The 21,956-nt window shown below is 27.4% G+C and overlaps 1 protein-coding gene across 1 annotated transcript; it reads left to right on the top strand.

Annotated features, from left to right (window-relative positions):
• Positions 1-11,127: 11,127 nt before the first annotated feature.
• On the top strand, positions 11,128-16,503 carry LOC132929574 (maltase 2-like). Its single transcript, XM_060995022.1, has 10 exons — positions 11,128-11,393; positions 12,398-12,577; positions 12,655-12,812; positions 12,957-13,085; positions 13,246-13,484; positions 13,635-13,833; positions 14,410-14,665; positions 14,754-14,946; positions 16,058-16,201; positions 16,314-16,503. The coding sequence occupies exons 1-10, from the start codon at positions 11,213-11,215 to the stop codon at positions 16,420-16,422; spliced, it is 1,788 nt and encodes a 595-aa protein (XP_060851005.1). The 5' UTR covers positions 11,128-11,212; the 3' UTR covers positions 16,423-16,503.
• Positions 16,504-21,956: the final 5,453 nt, after the last annotated feature.

Consider the following 21,956-nt stretch of genomic DNA (forward strand, 5'->3'; position numbering starts at 1 on the left):
AAAATTATTTTATATTAATATGTTTTTTTATTACATATAAATTTGGATTTGTATTTTTTATATTATATAGGTATCTTGTTAAAATTTTTGATCATATATATAAATTACAAAAAAGAAATAAATGTATTAATTACTATAAGACCTAGTCAAATAATCATAGCCCTCCATATAATTTAATCCTATTATTATGGTCTATTATTCTTATCACTACATAAAGTTTAATAACTAGGAAACTACTCGTTTTAATTTCAATATATATATAAAATATACATCAATATTAAAAATAAGTCATTTTTTTAACAATTAACAGTAAAGAAAGTTGGTTTTCACTTTAAAAAAAAGAAATTTGTAGCGCCACATGACTTACCTACACTAAAATATGATGTTAAAATAAGAAGATTATTAAAAAAAAAACAGAATTTGAATACATTTATCAGGTATTAATGGAAAAAAATGCAGATGAGCATGCAATAAGAACCATGCTGTATATGATCACTGTAGCTTAACCAGACTACTCGTCGATCGAGATTCTCAAATCAAAAACCCCAAATCTGCAAGGAGATAATAATATAATGAAATACTATTATGATAGTTTTATAATTTTTTTACATAATAATAAATACATGTCGTCATAATCACATGCACCGCGGTCTGCGCACAGCACAATGCGTAATACACACTAATACATCATCGGTTTTTATTAATTCGACGACCGAAAAAATGTCACTACATAATGCGGTAACCGTGTGACTACGAGTTATTCAAAATCCAACCGGGAAGTCCTCGATAATCGTAATCATAATATCCGTACAACGTGTTACGATAATATAATATTATTGTTATTATGCTGTATTCCGTACACTTAAATCGCGCTTCATCTCCCGACGAGGAACATGCAATATTTCTGTGTACGTGCGTTCGTTGTGTCAAGCTCAGCGGCGGCGCGGCATACGCCGATTTAGGAGTGTCCGAAGGTATTTTCACATCTAAGAGTAACAATAGAGGTTATGTTATTATGATATTATTGTTGTTTAATAATTATCGCGGAACACAAATTGTTTGACCCCGTTTCTATGTCTTTATTTTTATTTTTATTTTATCTTTTGTTGCATTGTGCGGCGGCGCGCGCTCAAGACGAGCATTGTTTATCGGAATAAGAGACGATGATGGTTCGAGAAGAGTCAGCGGCGGCGGCGGCGTATACCGCGGCAAAAGAAGTGGTGGGGACGATGTGAAGAAAAAAAATTGTAATTAACTCGTGTATCATTCGGCCTTTTGTTTTATCGCGTTTAATTACTTCTCATTGTTGTAACTATATATACATATCTTTATATTGTTGACGCGTAGTTGTTGCTATCGTCGTCGTCGTCTTCTGCTGTTACCAAAGTCATCTTGACTCTACATACCACTGTGTGATGTGCATAGTTGGTACATACCAATATACCTGCAGAATGTACACGAACGTGTGATCAAGGATTCGCTCAAATATGCACATAACATATAACATCATAACTCGTCGCATTCGGCGATGGTTTATTCAATAATATTACGAATGGTTTGAAGAAGTTTAAACTGCAGTACGTTGAGCTCTATATAGTGTACATACATATCCCGCGATATCCGTTGTACCGCTGTGGGTACCTAAATATTGTGCCCAAAATACATTTACGCGTTTTCTACTGTCCTGACCTAAATATTAGACTTATATACATTTAATAATATACAATACAATAATACAAAAAAAAAAATTGAAACCTTGTTCAGTGCATTGTATTGATCTGTATAATATGATATATACATACATTGTATATATATAACATTAATACTCACTTCACTAGAGCTGCGTTTATTATTTTTAATATTATTATTTTGAGGAATATGAGTGAATTTATAATTATATTGTTTATCAAATGATGTGATTTTATTTTAATGGAATTTTTTTCAATGAACTTTTCAAATTAAACATTTTAGAAATATCCATTTATTGTACCTCGCTAGATTTTTATATATTTTTATAACTTAAAATTAAATACTTCGTAGTTATATGTACTGTATTTAATATAATAAAAACCTTAATTTTACGTTACAGAAATCCACAAACAAGCGTTTTCTAGAAAAAAAAATGTTAAAACATTTTTCTAAACAAATAAATATATTATATTATAACTCTATATTGTAAGATGAAAAATATAAAACTTATTGTTGAAGAGGAATATCATCGCATCGCTTTCATCCATTCTGAGGGCCGAGGCGCTATAATTATAATACCGACAAAACGATAATACCATATAAATAACGTCTTTAGAGCACCTATACATCTTATAGGTGCACACTGCGCTGGCTCTTGTATTGTTCAGTGCCTTAACGTTTCTACTAAGACCCTTTTGTGGGCGCATGTCGAGTTTACTTTGCAAGACTCGAAACTCGAAAAAGAAATACATATTATACATATATCCAGAACTGTTTTTCTTCTCTCGATTCTCACACAATAAATAACAACAATATATTACGCTTGTATCATTGTTATTGTAATCAAGTATTATGTTTTGTGATAAAAAAAAAAAAACATAAATAGTGTATATATACGCGTACCGTACGGTGGGGTGGCTATGTGAGGCCCGCGATCATATAATGAACACTTGCTTTGGCGTGCGGCGCATCATCAATTTATCGTCCTGTCGTCTCCTTATAATCCAATGTTATAATAACGTATTAATACTATGTACATTTTTTTTTATTCTCTACGGTTTTCCAATACTTATTGTCTGAGTTCATTGTTGTACGATAATAAAAATAATAATAATAATCATACCGCGATCGAAACGCCGTTATTATTAATGTTAATCTCTATCCATCTTCGTGTATAATAATATATTATAATATAATATAGTCCTATACGTATATTATTATTATTATTATTATACTGCTGTTGTAGCGGCGTGCGCGGTTTATGATTGAGTCTGTGCTGAAGTAAAAATCAAAACTCGTAGAAAAAAATCATGCACACACACTGACACCGATATCATAACGTTACTCGATTCTGTATAATTTAACTATTTGTATACAATATTACGAGTACAGGGTGGATCACTAAATATGTTATTTCATTTTTCAACATTTGAAACTGACATAAGGTACCTATATAACTATGTTATTATGTAAAAAGAAATCATAAACATCTGAACTAATAATATTATGTGACCTTTCCATTTCCCTAAATCAAATAAAAAAATATTATATTATTTTATCGGGACTCTTCCTTTAATAAATAATTATAAAAACACACCGAATCGTATTCATTTTGATTTTCACATTATTTGTAACTTATAAGCACGCATACACTATTATATAAATACGAGAACACAGATTATATTTTATTTATGATAATATTATTTTGTGTTTTATTCCTTCGAAGCGCTCAGTTTCTTGAATAGAATGTAACGATTTATGCACGCGCTGCTGTACCTATATATTACGCTTCATATAGCATTAGTATATTTTTAAATTATAGCAGACGATTTTTTGAACAATAACCGTGTTAGTGATCCATCTCCGAAATTTAAAATAAGAACAGAACGATATATATATTATTGTATATTATTATTTTATCACGAATAGTGCTAACAAAATAATATAACTAATTTTTACGGTTTACAAACACCAAAAGGTCCTAACAGGAGAACGGTGGTAAAATTGCGCATAAAATTAACTTCTCGAATCGTCGCCGCGTGGTAGCGCGTAATCATCCGGAAAAACGACGGACGTGATGATGTTGTTAAGAGTGGCGAGAGAGAGAGAGGGACAATTTTAAATAGTATTTAAAAAAAATAATAACCGTCCCACTCGTCGCCACGCCGAGGACGAGTGCAGAGTGTATTATATTGTATATTATACATACATTACATATTATTATTATTATTATTATTATTATATACGTCTTGTACACGAAAGACGGCGGGTGGTGCTGCAATGTAGACTCGTGCGCCGCGCGTATAATCGATGAAATAAAAGGAAAAAAATGAGTGAGAGAGCAGTAGAGGAGAGAAAAAACCGACACCTGGCCCACACGCACTCGGCGGATCATCGTTCGGTCTGGTGGACGTTCGATTTTTCGGAATTTTTCGACATTGTTTTTGCTCAACGTGAAAAACCACCAGTGCCCGCGGGACATCGGACTGCCCACCGAGTGTGTGCACGCGTGCGTATACTACTACTATGATTATGATTATTATTATTACTACGAGCACGCGTTTAGGATTGCCGGGCTTCCGTGAGCGTTATTATTATTGTAGTGTAAGTTGTTGATGGCTTTTAAACGATTTTCGATTGTTTTTTTTTTCCCGCTTTTCGTGCGATTTCAGTGCGCGCGTTATATATTATATAGAAGAAATTTTTTTCAAGCATTAAATCACCGCTAAAACCACAATGACATTACACATAGATGGCTGAACTTTAGCCACCTCATCGTTGGCGTCTGATCGGGTGGGAGGTTTCGATTAAAACCGTTGTCGCCGTAGTCGAATATATGCTATAGGTAGGCACGCACTATATAGAGCGGCGCGCGTACTGGTTAATACCAACAAAAAAAAAATATATATATAATATGTACATAATGTTATGTGCACGATACACGAGCATAACTGACGTTATCATTTCATAATAATCATGTGTATCGTCAAAAAATAATATCAATGAACTTTTTTCAATTATTAAGGACATTTTGTATTTTTTTAATTTTTTTTTTATATACACATTATTTACTTAAAATGTATAACTATAGTACTATAATTACTATAATAGTTATAATATACATTTTACCAATGCGTTATTAGCGACAGTAATAATAATTAAAGCTAGGATTTATATGCATTTGCATATTTTCACTGGTTCATGAAGGTGTGATGATAAAATATAAATTAATTTAGGTCATAAATGTTACATTTATTTTAACATTTTAAAACTTTAAGATTATATTACTCATATTTTTAATATTTGGTCTTTTTACATCATATTTATTTTGCAACTTAAGTAATAGTTTAATGTAGTAAATATTTTAGGCACTATTTCAAGAAAATAAAAATCAGGATTTTAAATTTTATTAAATAATGTCAATTCTTGTAAAATAAAGAAATGTAAGGAAGTTATCTATTTAATATTATAAATTATTTATCATATTATTATTTATTTATTGTATTTTTAGTTTACCTACTTTTTGAAAAATATAATAACTAATAAATAGTATTGTTATTATTTTATTTGTATACCACATACTTGTTAATCTCCGAAACTATTTATCCTTTGGCCATTAAATTTTTTAGATATATTTCTTGAGACTTGAAAAGTGTTTATAGCTTCATTTTTAAACTTATATAGGTTAAGGTTAATGGATTATGGATACAGTAAATATAAGGTGGCTATTGGTTTTAAAATTTAAAGATACTTTTGTATAATATTTATGACTTTATTTATTTATATCTATACTATATATTATTTTTAGTAAAAATTACTCCATTGTCTCCACTGTTTCTAACGAAAATTTTAGTAATTATTCTTAGAAATATTAGAAAAGTTTAAACTAATTTGAACCACGTTCAAAAATATAAAAAGTGTATTTACCTATCTTGGTCGAATTAGTCCATAAAGCAAGGTACACTTTTATCGATTTTCCAGTGAACTAAGATGTCTCCATTAAAATCCTATGTAACACACCTTTATAGCAATATATTTTGTATTAATTCATTTTTTCTTGGTGAATTCGAGTTATACGGCAATGCAATAGTAAATTAATAAATAATTGTCGCTGTTACTTATTATGTATCAATTTTAAAAAACCAAATTCATTATTTTCTTTAAATATAGTATTTACTATATTTTTACCACATATTGGTCATTTTTGGAACATATATATATTTAAGCTCTAGTATAGTTATTTAATCTATGTAAGCTTATTGCGATAAAACTCAGAACAAGGAAATGTAGTATTACAGATATTACTTTCATATTTTATTATATTATGTTATCAGCTGACAGCTGTTGCAGACGAGTGGAAATCTGTTGTGCCCGAATTGGATTATAACAAATCATTGTTTAATGAACTAAATAATACTTAAAAAAAACTATATTGATTTTTAACCTATACCAACTTTGAATCAACAACGTTTAATTCACCATGCGTTGTACGGCTGTAGATGTCACGTAACAATAATGCGGTATTGATATAATATCATGCTATATCAGAGATTTCTTGTGATGTACGTGCATTTCAACGAACGGACACCGCCCCGACTGAGTCGAGTAATTCTGAATTTTCGTCGAGCATAATGCTATGCTATATACGCACATTACATATTATAGTATGACGATAAGAGTCGATGCGAGTATCCATACGTATAATACTATAATACTAATATACAGCATACGAGTTTGTGCGGTGTAAATCGATAATTATTTTATTGTTATATACTCGTACATAATATGTATCATATATATATTAGATTTCATTCCGAAAAGCCAGACCGTAATCCGTGTATTTTGTGTGCTCTACACAGTATAATATAATTATAGGTCATATATATATATATACACGCATATACGCTATACCGGAAATAATTATATTGGACGCGTTATTAGGTTAAGTCGCGGTCGTAATAAGTGGTTCGCGTATGTACTCGTATTATACATGTATACGCGTTTATCAAACGGATAATGCGGTTTCATGACCACCGAAAGTGTTGGGCGTTTCACTTTATATTCGTCCTAAGTACCTTTATACAGACACGATATAAAGATAGCTCCATGCCGCGCTGAAGGGCGACACATCAGACTATATCTGTATATGTAATAATGTCGGTGGTCGATGACGTACATACTATAGGTAATTAAATGAACACGTCCGATACGTGTGTTGTGTATATACAAGCACGCGCCCGTACACACACGCAGTTACGTTACACGTGTATACTATTATACCTAATAGATTGCATATGGAGGGTTCGTCATCCCTCGTATGTACGATGGCCTGTCCGTTTCATTAGCGGTCCATTGAAATCGAGACCTATATAATTATACTCGAATCTCCCCCGCGGGACTAGTTTCCCAATATTGTTTTTCTTCTTTTCGTTCGTCCGATAACCCGGCTTACCTATAATATTACTGACTAAACTATATAAATGACAGGGGTAGTCGACATGGATATCAGCCATACAGATCAATACAACGATACCAAGAAGAGCTATAATGTCTATAAATACATATTATATAATTTGATACTTTTTTTGTGTTTATTTTTACTAAAGAAGTCTACATTCGTAATAATAATATTAATAAGTAAATTTTGATTTTTATAAATAAGACGCGAGCAGCAGCATCTGACTATGGCAAGAACTGTATGCGGCTCGCAAGTTGGCCACCACCGGTGTAAAATATGATATGTAGTGTCGTCATGTACGATATACACTTGTATTATTATTATTGTTATTAGTATAGTTGTAGTATTGTGGCTGTATAGACGTCGAGAACAATTACCCCTAATAATTTTAAACACCATATCGATGATAGATCTATACCTGTAATCGTCAAAGGGTGTTCTCCGCTTCGTAATAGTCTGATACATTTAAACATATAATAATATACCTATATATTGTGATAGACGATAGTGTATTGCATTGTGTAGAATAATATAATTTATATGTATAACATCGAATAATATAGTTACCGATATCAGAAAATGATTTACATGATTTACACTCCTAGCCCCTAGGGAACTTGTTGTGGCTCCTATATTTTTGAATATTTCATTATATGTTTTTTGATACTGCTATCACTCAATCACCGGGGTCAGTAATTTAATTTACTTTTAGCGATACAGTAGGTTGATTTAGTTTTTGCCAAAAACATAGTATTTATTTTTTTTATAAATATTTTATTATTATAGCAGTATATATTATTATAGTATTATTGTTATTGACTTTTATGTCGATACCGATGAGATACCGTAAAACGGTATGAGTTGGTCTATGGTATAAATAGTTTAAAATTAATCTAAATGTTTTAAAATTGCATAGGGTATATTAAACATAATGATATAAACCTAGGTAGGTAAAAGTTTTATGTTCTTATAAACAATGTTTTTATATTTTAACAGAATAATCAACATCGTTATTCATCGTGTAAATATGTAATTTTGTTAAAATATTTTGAATCTAAAATACATAACAAATAACAAATATAATATAACATATATAATTTATGTATGCTATAAAAATATGTATTATCTATGATCATATTATATTATGAGAGTGTTTATTTATAATGTTCAATTTTAGTCGTCCTACTATTTCAATAAATACCATATATGTTTCTCCTTGATTATTCGAACGGCGATTTCATGGTTCAATTTTCTTGTTCTTTAACCTTATTCATTTCGCTAATCGTTATTTAATATTATTTACTAATTTCTATCTTACTTTTTACTATTTTCACACGTAAGTCTACATCGGAGGATTATTTTATATGATGGTTCTAAATGTGTGGAAACAAAATATAAATAGAAACCAGCTGCTGTGTTATAGCACTTATTGTGCAGGTTAATACTTTATAATAATTGCAATGCACACAACCGCAACTACGCCTACACTATAACTCACACTACATTTTGTTATAATACGCATGGTACGATGATCAATGACATAATATGTGTGTATAATATTATAATAATATATGCGTAATAGCTTCGTGAATCGTAATTGTAGTGTAGGTACATATTGTTATAGCGCGTGCACGCTAAAATGTCCGGATGTGAACGAGGAGAAAAAAATGAAAAAAATTGCGGCAAACGGTCGGTGGTCCAGTATAATGCATGCCGTGTATATGCCTACCTCTAATCGTAATGATGACGATTGTACAATATATATAGCTATATTATATAAATATGAATAACAATAATTGACAGAAAATCGGGTCTATTCACTTGTGAATGGAAATGATTTCTCTTTTTGTTGTTTTTTTTTTTTTTTTGTTTATCCGACAAAAAGTCAGTTAGACCCACTGGGATACTCGATGGGAGGTTTGTTTTGTGAACGGAGACCACACTGGGTGCAACGGGAACGCTAGTTCAAAGGCAAAACGAATAAAAAAATAATAATAATACATATAAACTCGTATATTATATTATATTATATATATATATACTATCTATAACAGTTGGCAATATTTATTTTTACATATTACGGGGAATGGTTAATAAGGTAATATATCTTATATTTAAAAGTGAAATATTATATTTACGTATTAATACGCACTTATTATCGCCAATACGTCATTGCGACCGATTAGAGCTGGCTTACTATTATTTAGAAATATTATGAGTGCATTATAGGTACTCCATGTAGAATTAATACTTGAAAAAACAAATTTATCTCATCACCGTTTAAATTATTTTTTGGCAAGTATTTTATAGCTATGTACAGTATACACTATATAGACTTTAAAATATTTTTTTTAACATAATAAATTGAAATGCTGGTAGCATAGGATAAACAAAAAAAAAATATCGAAAATATTGATGAGTAATTTTTAATACATTTGCATGTGTTTACACACATTATTATTCGATAAAACTTTTTCAATAATACCCATACATAATTTATAAGTTATTTATAAGTTACAAGTTATAACCTGAAAATAATGGTCATTCATAATGTTTAAATTTCAATCATTTTTAAACATTTTCTTAAAATTTAAATGAGAAATTCAAAAAGTATAAACAATTATTTTATTGTTTGATTGTTTATGGTATATTAACATATATATAGTAAATAAAATAAACATGTCAAGATTATTTATTTTACAAGAAAATTTTAGTAACGAGAATATGTAAGATAGAATATTGAAGATAAAATTCATTAATTTATATTAAAACTTGATTATTATAGAATGTGGATATTCTAGAATATCATATCATCGCTAATATTATAGTATGAAAAATACAAATATAAAATGTGATACACTTAGAATGCTCACACACATTTTTTCTTTAATAATGAATTTATTTAAGTTCTGATTTTTGAAACTTTTAAATAAACTTAAAGATCATATTTTTAAATTCTTGGACTTTTTAAAGAGTGTTTTGTGGCAATACAAAGTTTTATTTTTCAAATAAGAATCCCCTTTTTGTTTTTTTTTAATTATTTTGTTGACATTTTTTTTTTTGAATATTTTGAAGTTTTTAATTAAAAATTCGTACGATTAGTTTTTAGATTATTGAAACGATTATAATAAGTATAACCACAGTCTTTAAAAAGAATTTTAAAAATATATAAATTTTAATATGTGATATTTAAACTAGTATTATTTAACTATTTTTATAAATTATAAATCATGATAGTTATAATATTAATTTCCACATATCTTCTAAACCTGTCCTTTATCGTAGATCTATTATTATTAGTACACAATGTTAAATAATCCAAAAATTACTTGTTGAATTTTTATTTTTATATATATCAATATTTTCAGAAAAGGATTTTTAAATAACCCAAAATTCAAAATTTGACTCAATCAATTATTATATGTCAAAATGGAAGTGAACAGTCTTTATGAATCATCCTGTATAATACAAACAAATTATTGACAATAGTACATTTATGTTATAATATAGTATTATGTATTTTGTAAAAATTGAATTATATTTATAACTTCATCGATAATTTTAATCAACTATTTGTTATTAAGAAAATGTCGGTTATTATGTTTAAAATATAAATTATATTACCTTGTATTTTAAGTTTAGTAATTTATCAAAAAAACTAATAAAAAAGTTATAAAAATTTCGATAATACCGAAATTATTTAAAAACATTGTATATCAAGGAACACCTAGTATTTATTTTACTTTTATATATCACATATAAGTTAAACTAATATTGACATTTGGTAATACAGTGCTATATACCTGTCATAAAACAGGGTAATATATATTGGAGTGGTATCTAACAGGTATAATATAATATAATGTTATATAGACCAATAATAAAGATTAATCCGGTTTGGATATAAAATATGTAATCATTTATACTAATAATTTTAAGCCTAAAACTTAAAGTAACTTTTCATATATATATATACACGTCTATTATTTGGATTAGTTAATGCATTGACGGCTAACTGCTCGTCATCGTCACACCATTTTCAACTATTACAAATTTAACATCAAAATGTTGAAAATTATTATTTTTGTTTCGTTATTTGTCGCCAATACATTAGTGTCCTCTGAGTACATATTCAAAGGATTCGATGATAAATTCAAACCAGATTGGTGGCAATCAAATATCATCTACCAGATTTACGTTCGTTCTTTTAAAGACAGTAATGGTGATGGAATTGGAGATTTCAATGGTATGTACGATGTATTATATTTTTATTGATTGATGATTATATATAATATACATTATATACATAATGGTTTTTAAATACTTAAAAAGTAAAATATAATAAATGAAACATATTATTTTCATCAATCATCTTATCATATATATTACATTTTCATGAGTTATACTCATATTTTATTTTATTTTATTTGTTTTCTAAATAAATAGTGTATACAATTTGAACAGAAAAAGTTTATTTGTTGCAATATCTAAGTAAACTTAATTTTAAATATTTAAACAAATTACATTTTTATATTTATATGAATATTTTAGTATTTTATACATTCAGATGTTTCTATATTTCACCTAAAATAATATTAAAATATTATTTTATCTATTTTCTATTAATAATTACTTATTTCAAATTGTTCGTACTTAGAACCTGAAAACTAAATCATTTATTATATTATTTTAAAAGCAAATCTGTAGAAGGAAAAGTAAAAAGCCTTTGTAACTTTTCTGTAGTTTAGAATTTAATCTAAAATATTATTTTATGAGAAAAAAATGTGCTTGTATTATCAATTATTTAGAACTGATTATCACTTCATCATTCTTGTTTTTTAATTCAATCTATTTAAAAATAACTTCATAAAATAATGAAACTCTTCTTTCTTGTAGGGTAGATAATACTTGTGCTATTATATAGTATTAGGATCTACTTATTTAGTTGTATTACTGAATTAATTTTAAATAAAGTTTTCATAATTAATATTGTTATTATTTATAAATAATATATATATTTATAAAATAATATAAAATTTAAAAAACTTTTCAAAAATATCTTAAAAATGTATAAATTATGAAAACGTTTCGTTTTGTTTAAATATAATTATCAAGTACTGCTATAGTACTATAACTATTAATTTACGTATAAAATACAAAATAGTATACGTTTGAATATATTTTATGATAAGAAAAAACACAGATTATTTCTTAATTTAAAATTTGCATTGTGATATATTTTTTTTAAAGGTATCACGGAAAAAGTGGATTATTTTAAAAGTATAAATGTTGGAGCAGTTTGGTTATCTCCAATATTTCAATCTCCTCAAGACGATTTTGGGTATGACGTCTCGAACTTTAAGATGGTTGACTCATTATTCGGTACTATGGCGGACTTTGACCGTATGAGAGATGCATTCCACGAACGTGGTACGTATGATTAGTACAAATACTAGCAATTATTGATTTTTGTACATGACGTAAGTATTAATTTTATTTATTTAAAGATATAAAAGTAATATTGGACTTTGTGCCGAACCACACGAGTGACGAACATCCGTGGTTCGTAAAATCTGTACAGCGAAAAGAACCTTATACAAATTACTACGTGTGGAAAGACCCAATTATCAGTGAAAATGGTACCCGATCACCTCCGAATAACTGGGTAAGTAATGAAAATCCATGACAAATCAACTATACAGCTGGTATATAATTATTGACTATTAACAAAATACCAACATTTTGCAAAATCATTTATCGTATCATTTGTACTGAACATATAATAATTGTTCTTTCGTAACTATTGCAGTTGGGCGTTTTCAATACCGGATCTGCGTGGGAGTGGAACGAAGTACGTCAACAATACTATTTTCATGCATTCCAAGTAAAACAACCAGATTTGAACTATAGATGTCCAATGGTCGTAGAAGAAATCAAGGTATTTATTCTCAATTCCGTCAATATTATAATATGGTATTGTATACATCATAAATAGCGTTGATTGTTTATAATATGCATGATTAATGCTAATTGTAGAAATCATCGCATAAAGTATTATTAATTATGAACAGAATAATGCAACGTAAACCCGTTTTCAGAACATCATATTATTTTGGCTGGGACGTGGTGTAGATGGATTCAGATTCGACGCTGTCAATTATCTATACGAAAGGGAAGATTTAGCCGATGAAGGAAAATCGTATAAAATTGGCATATTAGACACCGATTACGACGCGCTGGTGCACAATCATACACTAGATCAACCAGAAACTTATGAAATGGTACGCGTTTGGAGAGAATTGTTAGACGATTATTCAACATCCGAAAATAAAACCAAGTACGAAAATAATTATTAAAATCTGTTGAGATTCATACACGTTTCAAAAAATAACACCATTTGTACAAAAAATCTGTCAAATCTCGTCATATAATAATACTATGCATGTTCTTGACTGCCATAATATTAACATTAACTCATTTATAACAGCTTCTTTATGGTAGAATGTTACTCACCATTGAACAAAACTATGATGTATTACGGCAACGAAACATCTCCCGGAGCTCATTTCCCATTCAACTTTCTGTTCATCAATTCGTTTGATCAGCAATCCGATGCCTACGAAGTCAACAATATGATTAAATCCTGGATGCTGAATATGCCTAAAAATAAGTGGGCCAACTGGGTGGTAAGTATATGATACTGCATAGGCCGTTGCCATTGATGTGACATTATTGTACACAGGGTGACTTTTTTTTTATCATAAAATAGCAATTTTCTCAGTAAATTCATATGCCCAGCAGGGAAATATTGGTACTATCTAAATTCAAGTTCAGTTATATTTATTAATTATTACTTATTAAATAGGTACTAAACCTAGTTCGATAATATTGATTTTAATATATCCTCAGAAAAATATACTGTTTTTAAATATGAAATCAATAAGTTTTAATTAAATATAATATGTAATAACTAATAATAATATATAGTATGTATAAAATAATATTGATAAAATAGTAAAAACAAATAAAGTATGTTTTTCAAAAATGTTTTAATATATGTAGGTAATGACTTCAAATAAAGTAAAAAAAAAAAAAAAACAAAAACTGTTTTCTAAAACATATATATTTAATGAATAGATAAAACTCTTTCGTGACAAAAAAAAGTCATCTTGTATTATATATTTATATAATGTTGTGTCATGCCCATGCGTAAATGTAAAAAAAAAATTAACAAATATAAAAAACTGTGTTTTGTTCGTTAGATCGGCAATCACGACAATTCGCGGGTAGCGTCTAGGACCAACCCGTTGTTAGTAGACGGCCTCCACATGTTGCAAACCCTATTGCCTGGAACTCCAATCACGTACTACGCCGACGAGCTGGGTGTACAAGACACGTATGTTCGATGGAACCAGACCGTGGACCCGGCCGGACGTAACGTCGGTGTACTGCGGTACACGAAATTCAGTCGGGATCCCGCTAGAAGCCCGTTTCCCTGGGACAACTCTGAAAACGCAGGTATGTATAATTCGCCGCTATCACCAATGTGATAATTAATGAATTCGCCACGACGTTCGATGAAAATATACGAATTTTTCCGTCACAGGTTTCACCAACGGAACGAAAACGTGGCTTCCAGTCAACCCGGAATATTGGCACGAAAACTTGGTTCAGTTGTCCAAGTTTAAGAGTCATCTTAGGACGTACAGGCAGTTGTCGCGCTTGAGACAAATACCCACAATCCTCAAAGGAGACTTGCACGTATACGTACTGTCTCAATGGGTGTTCGGTTTTTCGAGGTAGGTTGAATGTGGATCTGATTGAAATACTTACCCACAATTCGATTAAAATCAATGAAAAATAAAGAAACAACTATAATTAGTTAGTCAACTGGTAACATAGTCGAGTAGCGATAACTCGAAGGTAAAGGGAGTTAAAAATTCGCTTCGAGGTGTCTATTATTCAAGATATCTAACTCAAATTTACATTATTTATACATTATAAATAATTTATATTTCTAGGGGAATAAATAAAAGATTCAAGTTGTCAAATTTTTCGAGTTATCACGGCTCGACTGATTTGAGTTAAATTTTTAAAGAAGAAAATAGGATTTTAAACCTAACCTAAAATCATCAATAAACGTAAATTTATCATCACTTACCGTTATCTTAAAATAGAAAACAAATTTTGAAATGAATTGAAATTATTATCGCCTATGTATAGTGGGGTTATACCTAATAGCTATTATTTATTTTCCTATATTCTATAATATTATACTAATCATATTATTGAAAATATTATCACGTTGGTATACGGTGAAGTAGATCTGCTGTATTGTAAAGAGTCGGGGAAAGGATACTGCTTTTATAGAATGTGAGTTGGACGTTTCATCTTCACACATCACTCAAAATCTCAAAATGTAAGATTTTATAAGAATTATTTAAAGACGAGAAATAACTGGGAGACTAACAATAATAGTTTAAACATTAGCTCTTCATGCCAGACTCGATAATTAAATGTTTTTCAGTTTATAAATTGTATTAATTTCATAGTTATATGTTGTATAAATACGTGTTATATATTCACAGTTTCGAGTGTTACGACTGTTTAACTAACGTAATACATAACATAACGTCAAGTCAATTTCAGTACCTAGAATATTCTAGAATAATAATATGAATTGTCGACACAAAAAATAATATTTACCATAAAATAGACCATTGAGTAGCCAATATAAAAATTAAAATTTCTAAAAAAAAAAAACTAAAATAAATTTTACTTAATTGACAGTTGATGAGTTGTATTTTTATTATATCATATATCAATATGCGGTCACATAATAATATATATTATATATAATCACATAATTTAAAATGTTAAAGCTAAATATTGGTAATTTATTCATTTTAGGAGTTTTTATGATCATCCAACTTTCTTCATCATCATTAACTTCGGTAGTGAAATTGAAAAAGTTAATATAAAAGCAGCTAGAGAAACTTTACCAGAAACATTAAAAGTCAAAATTTCCAGTATAAACTCAGGTTATGTAACTGGGTAAGTTTAAAAGTATTAATACGATCGTTTTTTTTAAATAATTAAAAATAACAATAGCCAAATTTTACCTAAAGCTATTGTTGTAATTTTGTAATTTTTATTTTGTTTTTAGCAATGTGGTAAGTTCGAGATACGTCATTTTGAGACCGAAAGCAGCCCTTGTTCTCTCAACAGCAAAACCAAATGAAGATGACATCGTTTCGTTTTCTGAAGACAATTAAAAATTACAGCTCATTAAATTATTGAAGCAAGTATTAAAGGTTTAAGTACAAATTAAAATAAAATTGGTTTTGAAACTTTAAGTATAGCTTTTTTATTATACTCCATAATCTATATCTGCGTACATGTTTTATTAATTTCATATCAAACGTATAGGTAACAATAATAGTTAATTCACATTAATTTATTGCTGAACAAAAATTCAAAAGTATTAAAGATTTTTACAAACACTTAATATTAAGCTTACATTGCAGTAAATAATGTCTCATAACAAAATTATGGACGATATATATTGTAGATTATTTATCGTTGTGTTATAGTTATTTGTAAAAATAAATTAAAGCATATTAGATATTTGTTTTATATATGTTTGTGTAATAGTATGTATCAATCATAATTATTTATTTTTCCTTTGAGAAATAGTATTACATATTCCTGTGTTTATGGTGCTAGATATGTTTGGATATTCAAATACTGGAACAAAAATGTTAAACAAATTGGGTGCTCATAACTGCATAAGTCTTAACTGTTATTACTCGTGTTGATATTTTAGGCCCGAATAATGACTGATGGTACTGATAGTGATTTCGTGCAGAGATTTTTTTCTCAGAAATATATCGGGATTAAATTTATGTGGTACATAATTATGTTTTGGGTTGTAATTTTTATTGGCAAAAATATCATTAATAATATGCATTTTTTCTATTTTATGTAAAATAAAAACAAACATATTTTGGTGTTTGCTACACTGTTGAGTGTACTTTAGTATTTTATATTCCACGGTATAAAAATCTAATATTTTATATCAGAACGTTGTATATCTGAAATAACTTCGGGTTTTGTAAGTATTTTTTTAGAATATAACCTTGAAAACTTTTCACTTATCATATATTACTGATAGATTATCGTATGATAATAATACAACGATAAATATGAACATTATTATAAAATATCAATTTAGATTATTATTGTTCAATACTACAAATCAGTAAGTACTTAAAAGAATATCTCGATTTCGCCAAAATAGATTGCGATAGTAGAACCTACCAACACCATATTATGTATAATAGTATAAAAAATAATATATTACTAATCTATATATAAAAAAAAAAAAAATGATGGGTACCGATAATTGATTTTTAAAATATGGAAATTAAAATGTAATAATCAATATAATATTATATGAAAGAACAATTTATAATTTTATGTCATGAAGTTATTTTTTCAAAATTTCCTGGTTTGATTAGCTGGTAACTTTTTCGATCTTAAAATCTATAGCTTAACTTGAGTTGCTTAAAATTTACGCAATCGCGCAATCAATAGGTTTTAATTAGTTTTTGAAGTGTTACTCTATGTTGAAGAATCGATGTACCTTCTACCAAATAAAAAAAGTTTAATGGAACCGATAAAATCATATTATAATCTTCCGTTGAATTTCCTTCACCAACACACGTGTCAGCAATAATTATCACTATTAAATATTATTGCCTATCTAGCTGTACTCAACCCACTATTAAGGCTACAACTATAATAGCTGCTCAACTGGACATCATCATTTTCAAATTTTTTTTAGTGTCTTAAGAGTTTTACGATTTTTGGTTGATTCAGATACAGGACATTGTAGGTATCTACGTTAAATAATTCTCTAGTGAAACAAAATATAAAAATATTTTATTTATTTTAAAAATTAAAAAAAATATAACACGCATTATATGAGAGTGAATAACAATAAATTTATTATACAAAATTTCATGTTTCATTCAATATTTCGAAAATCATAGTTATTACTTATAGTACAAAGTAAAAATACAATACAATTAAAAGTCATTCGTTATACAGTGTTGAGGGTGACAGTAAAATGACCGATTTCAAAAATAGGATGTTTTGATAATTGTACAACATAAGAATTAAAAATGTTCATTAAATATTATTAACTTAAAAATAATACACCTTTAGTAAATATTCGATGGTAAACAGTGTGCTTTTACGATAAAATATGACCTCATGACGATTAAGTGGCTGTTTAGCGTTCATAACTTGTCTTAATTTTAACCTTAAATGACATAATCCAATACGAGGATGATAGATAAGATGGCCGTCATCTTGAGGAAATATTTTTTTTATAAATAAATAGCATTTTATTTACTTCATTCTGGTATAAAATTACATAGTTATTAATTTCGACTAGCTTTTTATTGCATAATTTAATTATTTTGAAAATGTTCCATTATAATAGGCCCAACTATATAATTAATAATAGTTAAACCTATTATAAGTTATAACAAAAATACAAAATAAATTTATGTACAAATCATTAAATAATAATAATATGTTAACTGATAATTGTAATATGTTCATTCACAACTAAAAAATCTCATATTAACTTGTATATTTGTATACTCCTGTTCGAGTTCAACACAAACACATTACAGATACCTATGAAACTGTAATAAAACATTATACATTTATAACAATCATTTTTAATTACGTGCAAATAATATGGTACTACAATTTAAATTAATATCATACGTGTTATGTGTGTTTTAAAGTTAATCAGTATAATTATTTAGAATATTATCGAGAACAAATAATTTTATTTTGTTTGTAAGCTAGTTTAATTTTTAAAAGGTAGTATAATCTAACTTTAGGGATTTCGTTTAAAAAAACATTTAGACGAAAACAGATTTTTACTTAAGGTTGTCAAGTACGTTACGTTTGGTACATTTAACAATTAATAATAACGAATGAACAACAAAATAAATTATCTATACTCTGTCAGTAATAATAGATACTACGTATAATATCGAGAATAAAATAATTACTTCTAAATAAATCTGTTTCGATGTTTTTTTTTTTTTTTTTTTAAAAGTTCTAAATGTTTTTAATATTCAACTTAATATATTATGTTCAAATATACTTATTAACAAATTCAATATCCTTATTATTATATTATACAGATACAATATTATTCCTTATGAAACAAAATGTTTATAAGAAACTTGTATTTAAATACGCAATGAAAAATTAAAACTTTTATATTGCCCTATTATTTAATTAAATATTATACGTGATAATATTTTAAATAATTTACTATATTATTCTCTTATCCAATTTTTTTTATTAAACAATAAATTCGGAATTGTAAAATATATTCAATTTTGTAATAATTTAAAAAGAATTTTACCTAAACAATGATAAGAAAAAAATAATGGCATCATTGTAAATTATGCGGTTATTGTAGTAGTTATGTTTTCACTTTTATTTGGACACGTTTGTGTCATTGAACATTTTCAACAGGTATAATAGTATTATTCATAAAGAATTTAATATTTACACTTAAAGACAGTAGTTGATAAGGATGTTGTAATATAATATGAATTAAGTAGTACCTAATTTTGTTATAGTTTAAACTATAAAAAAATGTTTATTACTCAACACAAAACACATAGGTAACATATATAAATAATAATAATGTATTTTAAGAGTATAATATAAACACTAATTTTAATTCAATATAGGTTAGGTTTAGTATTCAATAATATGATAAAATTAGTTATTAATCAATATCACGTTTACTAATTATCCACTTACTTGAAAATAATATTTTGACATTGTTTTTTTTCGACACAAATATTCAAATTATAAAATTATAAAATAAATGAATTAAGTTACAGTCATACAGATGCTTGTCTTGACACTTATCTTTTTTCTTCACTCGCCTCAAATGCCAGTAAGTATTTTCTATTTTAATTTTGAATAAAAAAAATTAAAAAAAGATTATATTCCATCCTCAAAAATGATTTTAAACAGAACTGTTTAAATATTTCATTCATTACATGATGTTTTAAACATGTAAATAAAACACTCATAAAGCATTATTTAATTAATGATATACTAAATAAAAATATATCTTTTGCCGATAAATATCTACTTATTAATTATAAGTAAACAAAATTAAAACAATTACAATTTTTTTTACATAGATTGAAATTTAATTTAAATCTCTTGTATAATGAAAGCTTCACCATTTATATAAATTATATTTTTCCGCAATTTTTTTTTTAATTATTATTCATTTATAAAACAAAAAATAATTTTTTCACGTGGAAAATTAAAATTTAAAATTTACTAATTTTTCGTTTTCAAATATTTATAATTTTTTTATTTTTAAGGATAGATTTAAATTTTATTTTAATAGTATTAGTTGCTTATCAAACTGATAGCTGATTAGTATAAGATTTAAATATATCTGCAATAATTTATTGAGCAATGGGTTTATTAAGGGGTTTTAAATAGGCAATTTTAAGAGAATTTTAGCTATTAAATTACATTTAACTCGTTTACAAAATAGTTTAAAAGTTTTCTTATATCAGCGCAATATTGGGTATATACAATAATTGCTAAATTATTTATAAGATGCTATTTTGATCAATTGAAAATTATATTCTTTTATTTATAGATTTAGATATTTGAAAAACCATATTTTTATTATAACTACGGTTTAATCTTTTTATATTACCTATACCATGTGTGATTTACCAAAGCACTTGGTTATTAATTATTAAAAATCTATATTGTATAATATGGTGGTTCTTTATAAAATCTAAAAATATTTTATTAAAAATTTATAGTGTCTCAAAAAGAATGCTGGATTTAAAACTGCTATAAATCAAATTTATTTATGTAAAAATAACAAAAAAAACATATCATTCTTTTCAAAAGAGGTCGAGGTTTAAACATGAAAAATAATATCGGGCATATGCCCACCCCCCTAATAGCCCTACACGTGAACATTGTGTCCACGAAATTCTTCATCGCCCGATCACAAATTGATAATTCATATCTTTAAGATCCAATAAATTGCGTGGTTTGTTCTGGTAAATTCGTGATTTAGTGTATCCCCTTAAGAAAAAAAATTACACGGTGTAAAATCGTAAGATCGAGGTGGGTAGGTTTGGTGTTAGGACGTGTTCTTTACGAACTTGATGGGGAAAAGTGTTATGTTTTTTTGTTATTTTTACAAAAAAAAATTTTATCCAGAACAGTTTTAAATCAGGCGTTATTTTTAAGACACTCGATATATGATTTTCGTTAATGACATTAAAGCAATCTATACAAAGGAAATATATAGGAAACAACATTACTAAAACCCAATAGAAAAGAACCGTATTACTAGTGTATAATATATACATATATATTATATGTCATGCAGTTCGAAAATATGTGCAAGATAATACTATGACCACTAAGACGTATAGTGCCTCAATATTTGTTAAGTATAACAGTAAACTATTAATAATAATGATAATAATAACGCAGACATTACGTCTTTCTTGTTCACCTGTCTAAGGAAATCAAATCACTATTTTGTTTACTTTTTTAATACACGCGTTTAACGGATTGAACTACATAATGCGAGGAATTCTTGAGTGCACTGATTATGTTAACTAAAAGATAGGGAACTCAGCCACTTACAAAATGACGTCCAGATAATTTTATACAGATGTATCATATCAAAATGCATAAATAGTCCATA

The sequence above is a fragment of the Rhopalosiphum padi genome, chromosome 4 (assembly GCF_020882245.1).
Source record: "Rhopalosiphum padi isolate XX-2018 chromosome 4, ASM2088224v1, whole genome shotgun sequence".
NCBI classification, from domain to species: Eukaryota; Metazoa; Arthropoda; class Insecta; order Hemiptera; family Aphididae; genus Rhopalosiphum; species Rhopalosiphum padi.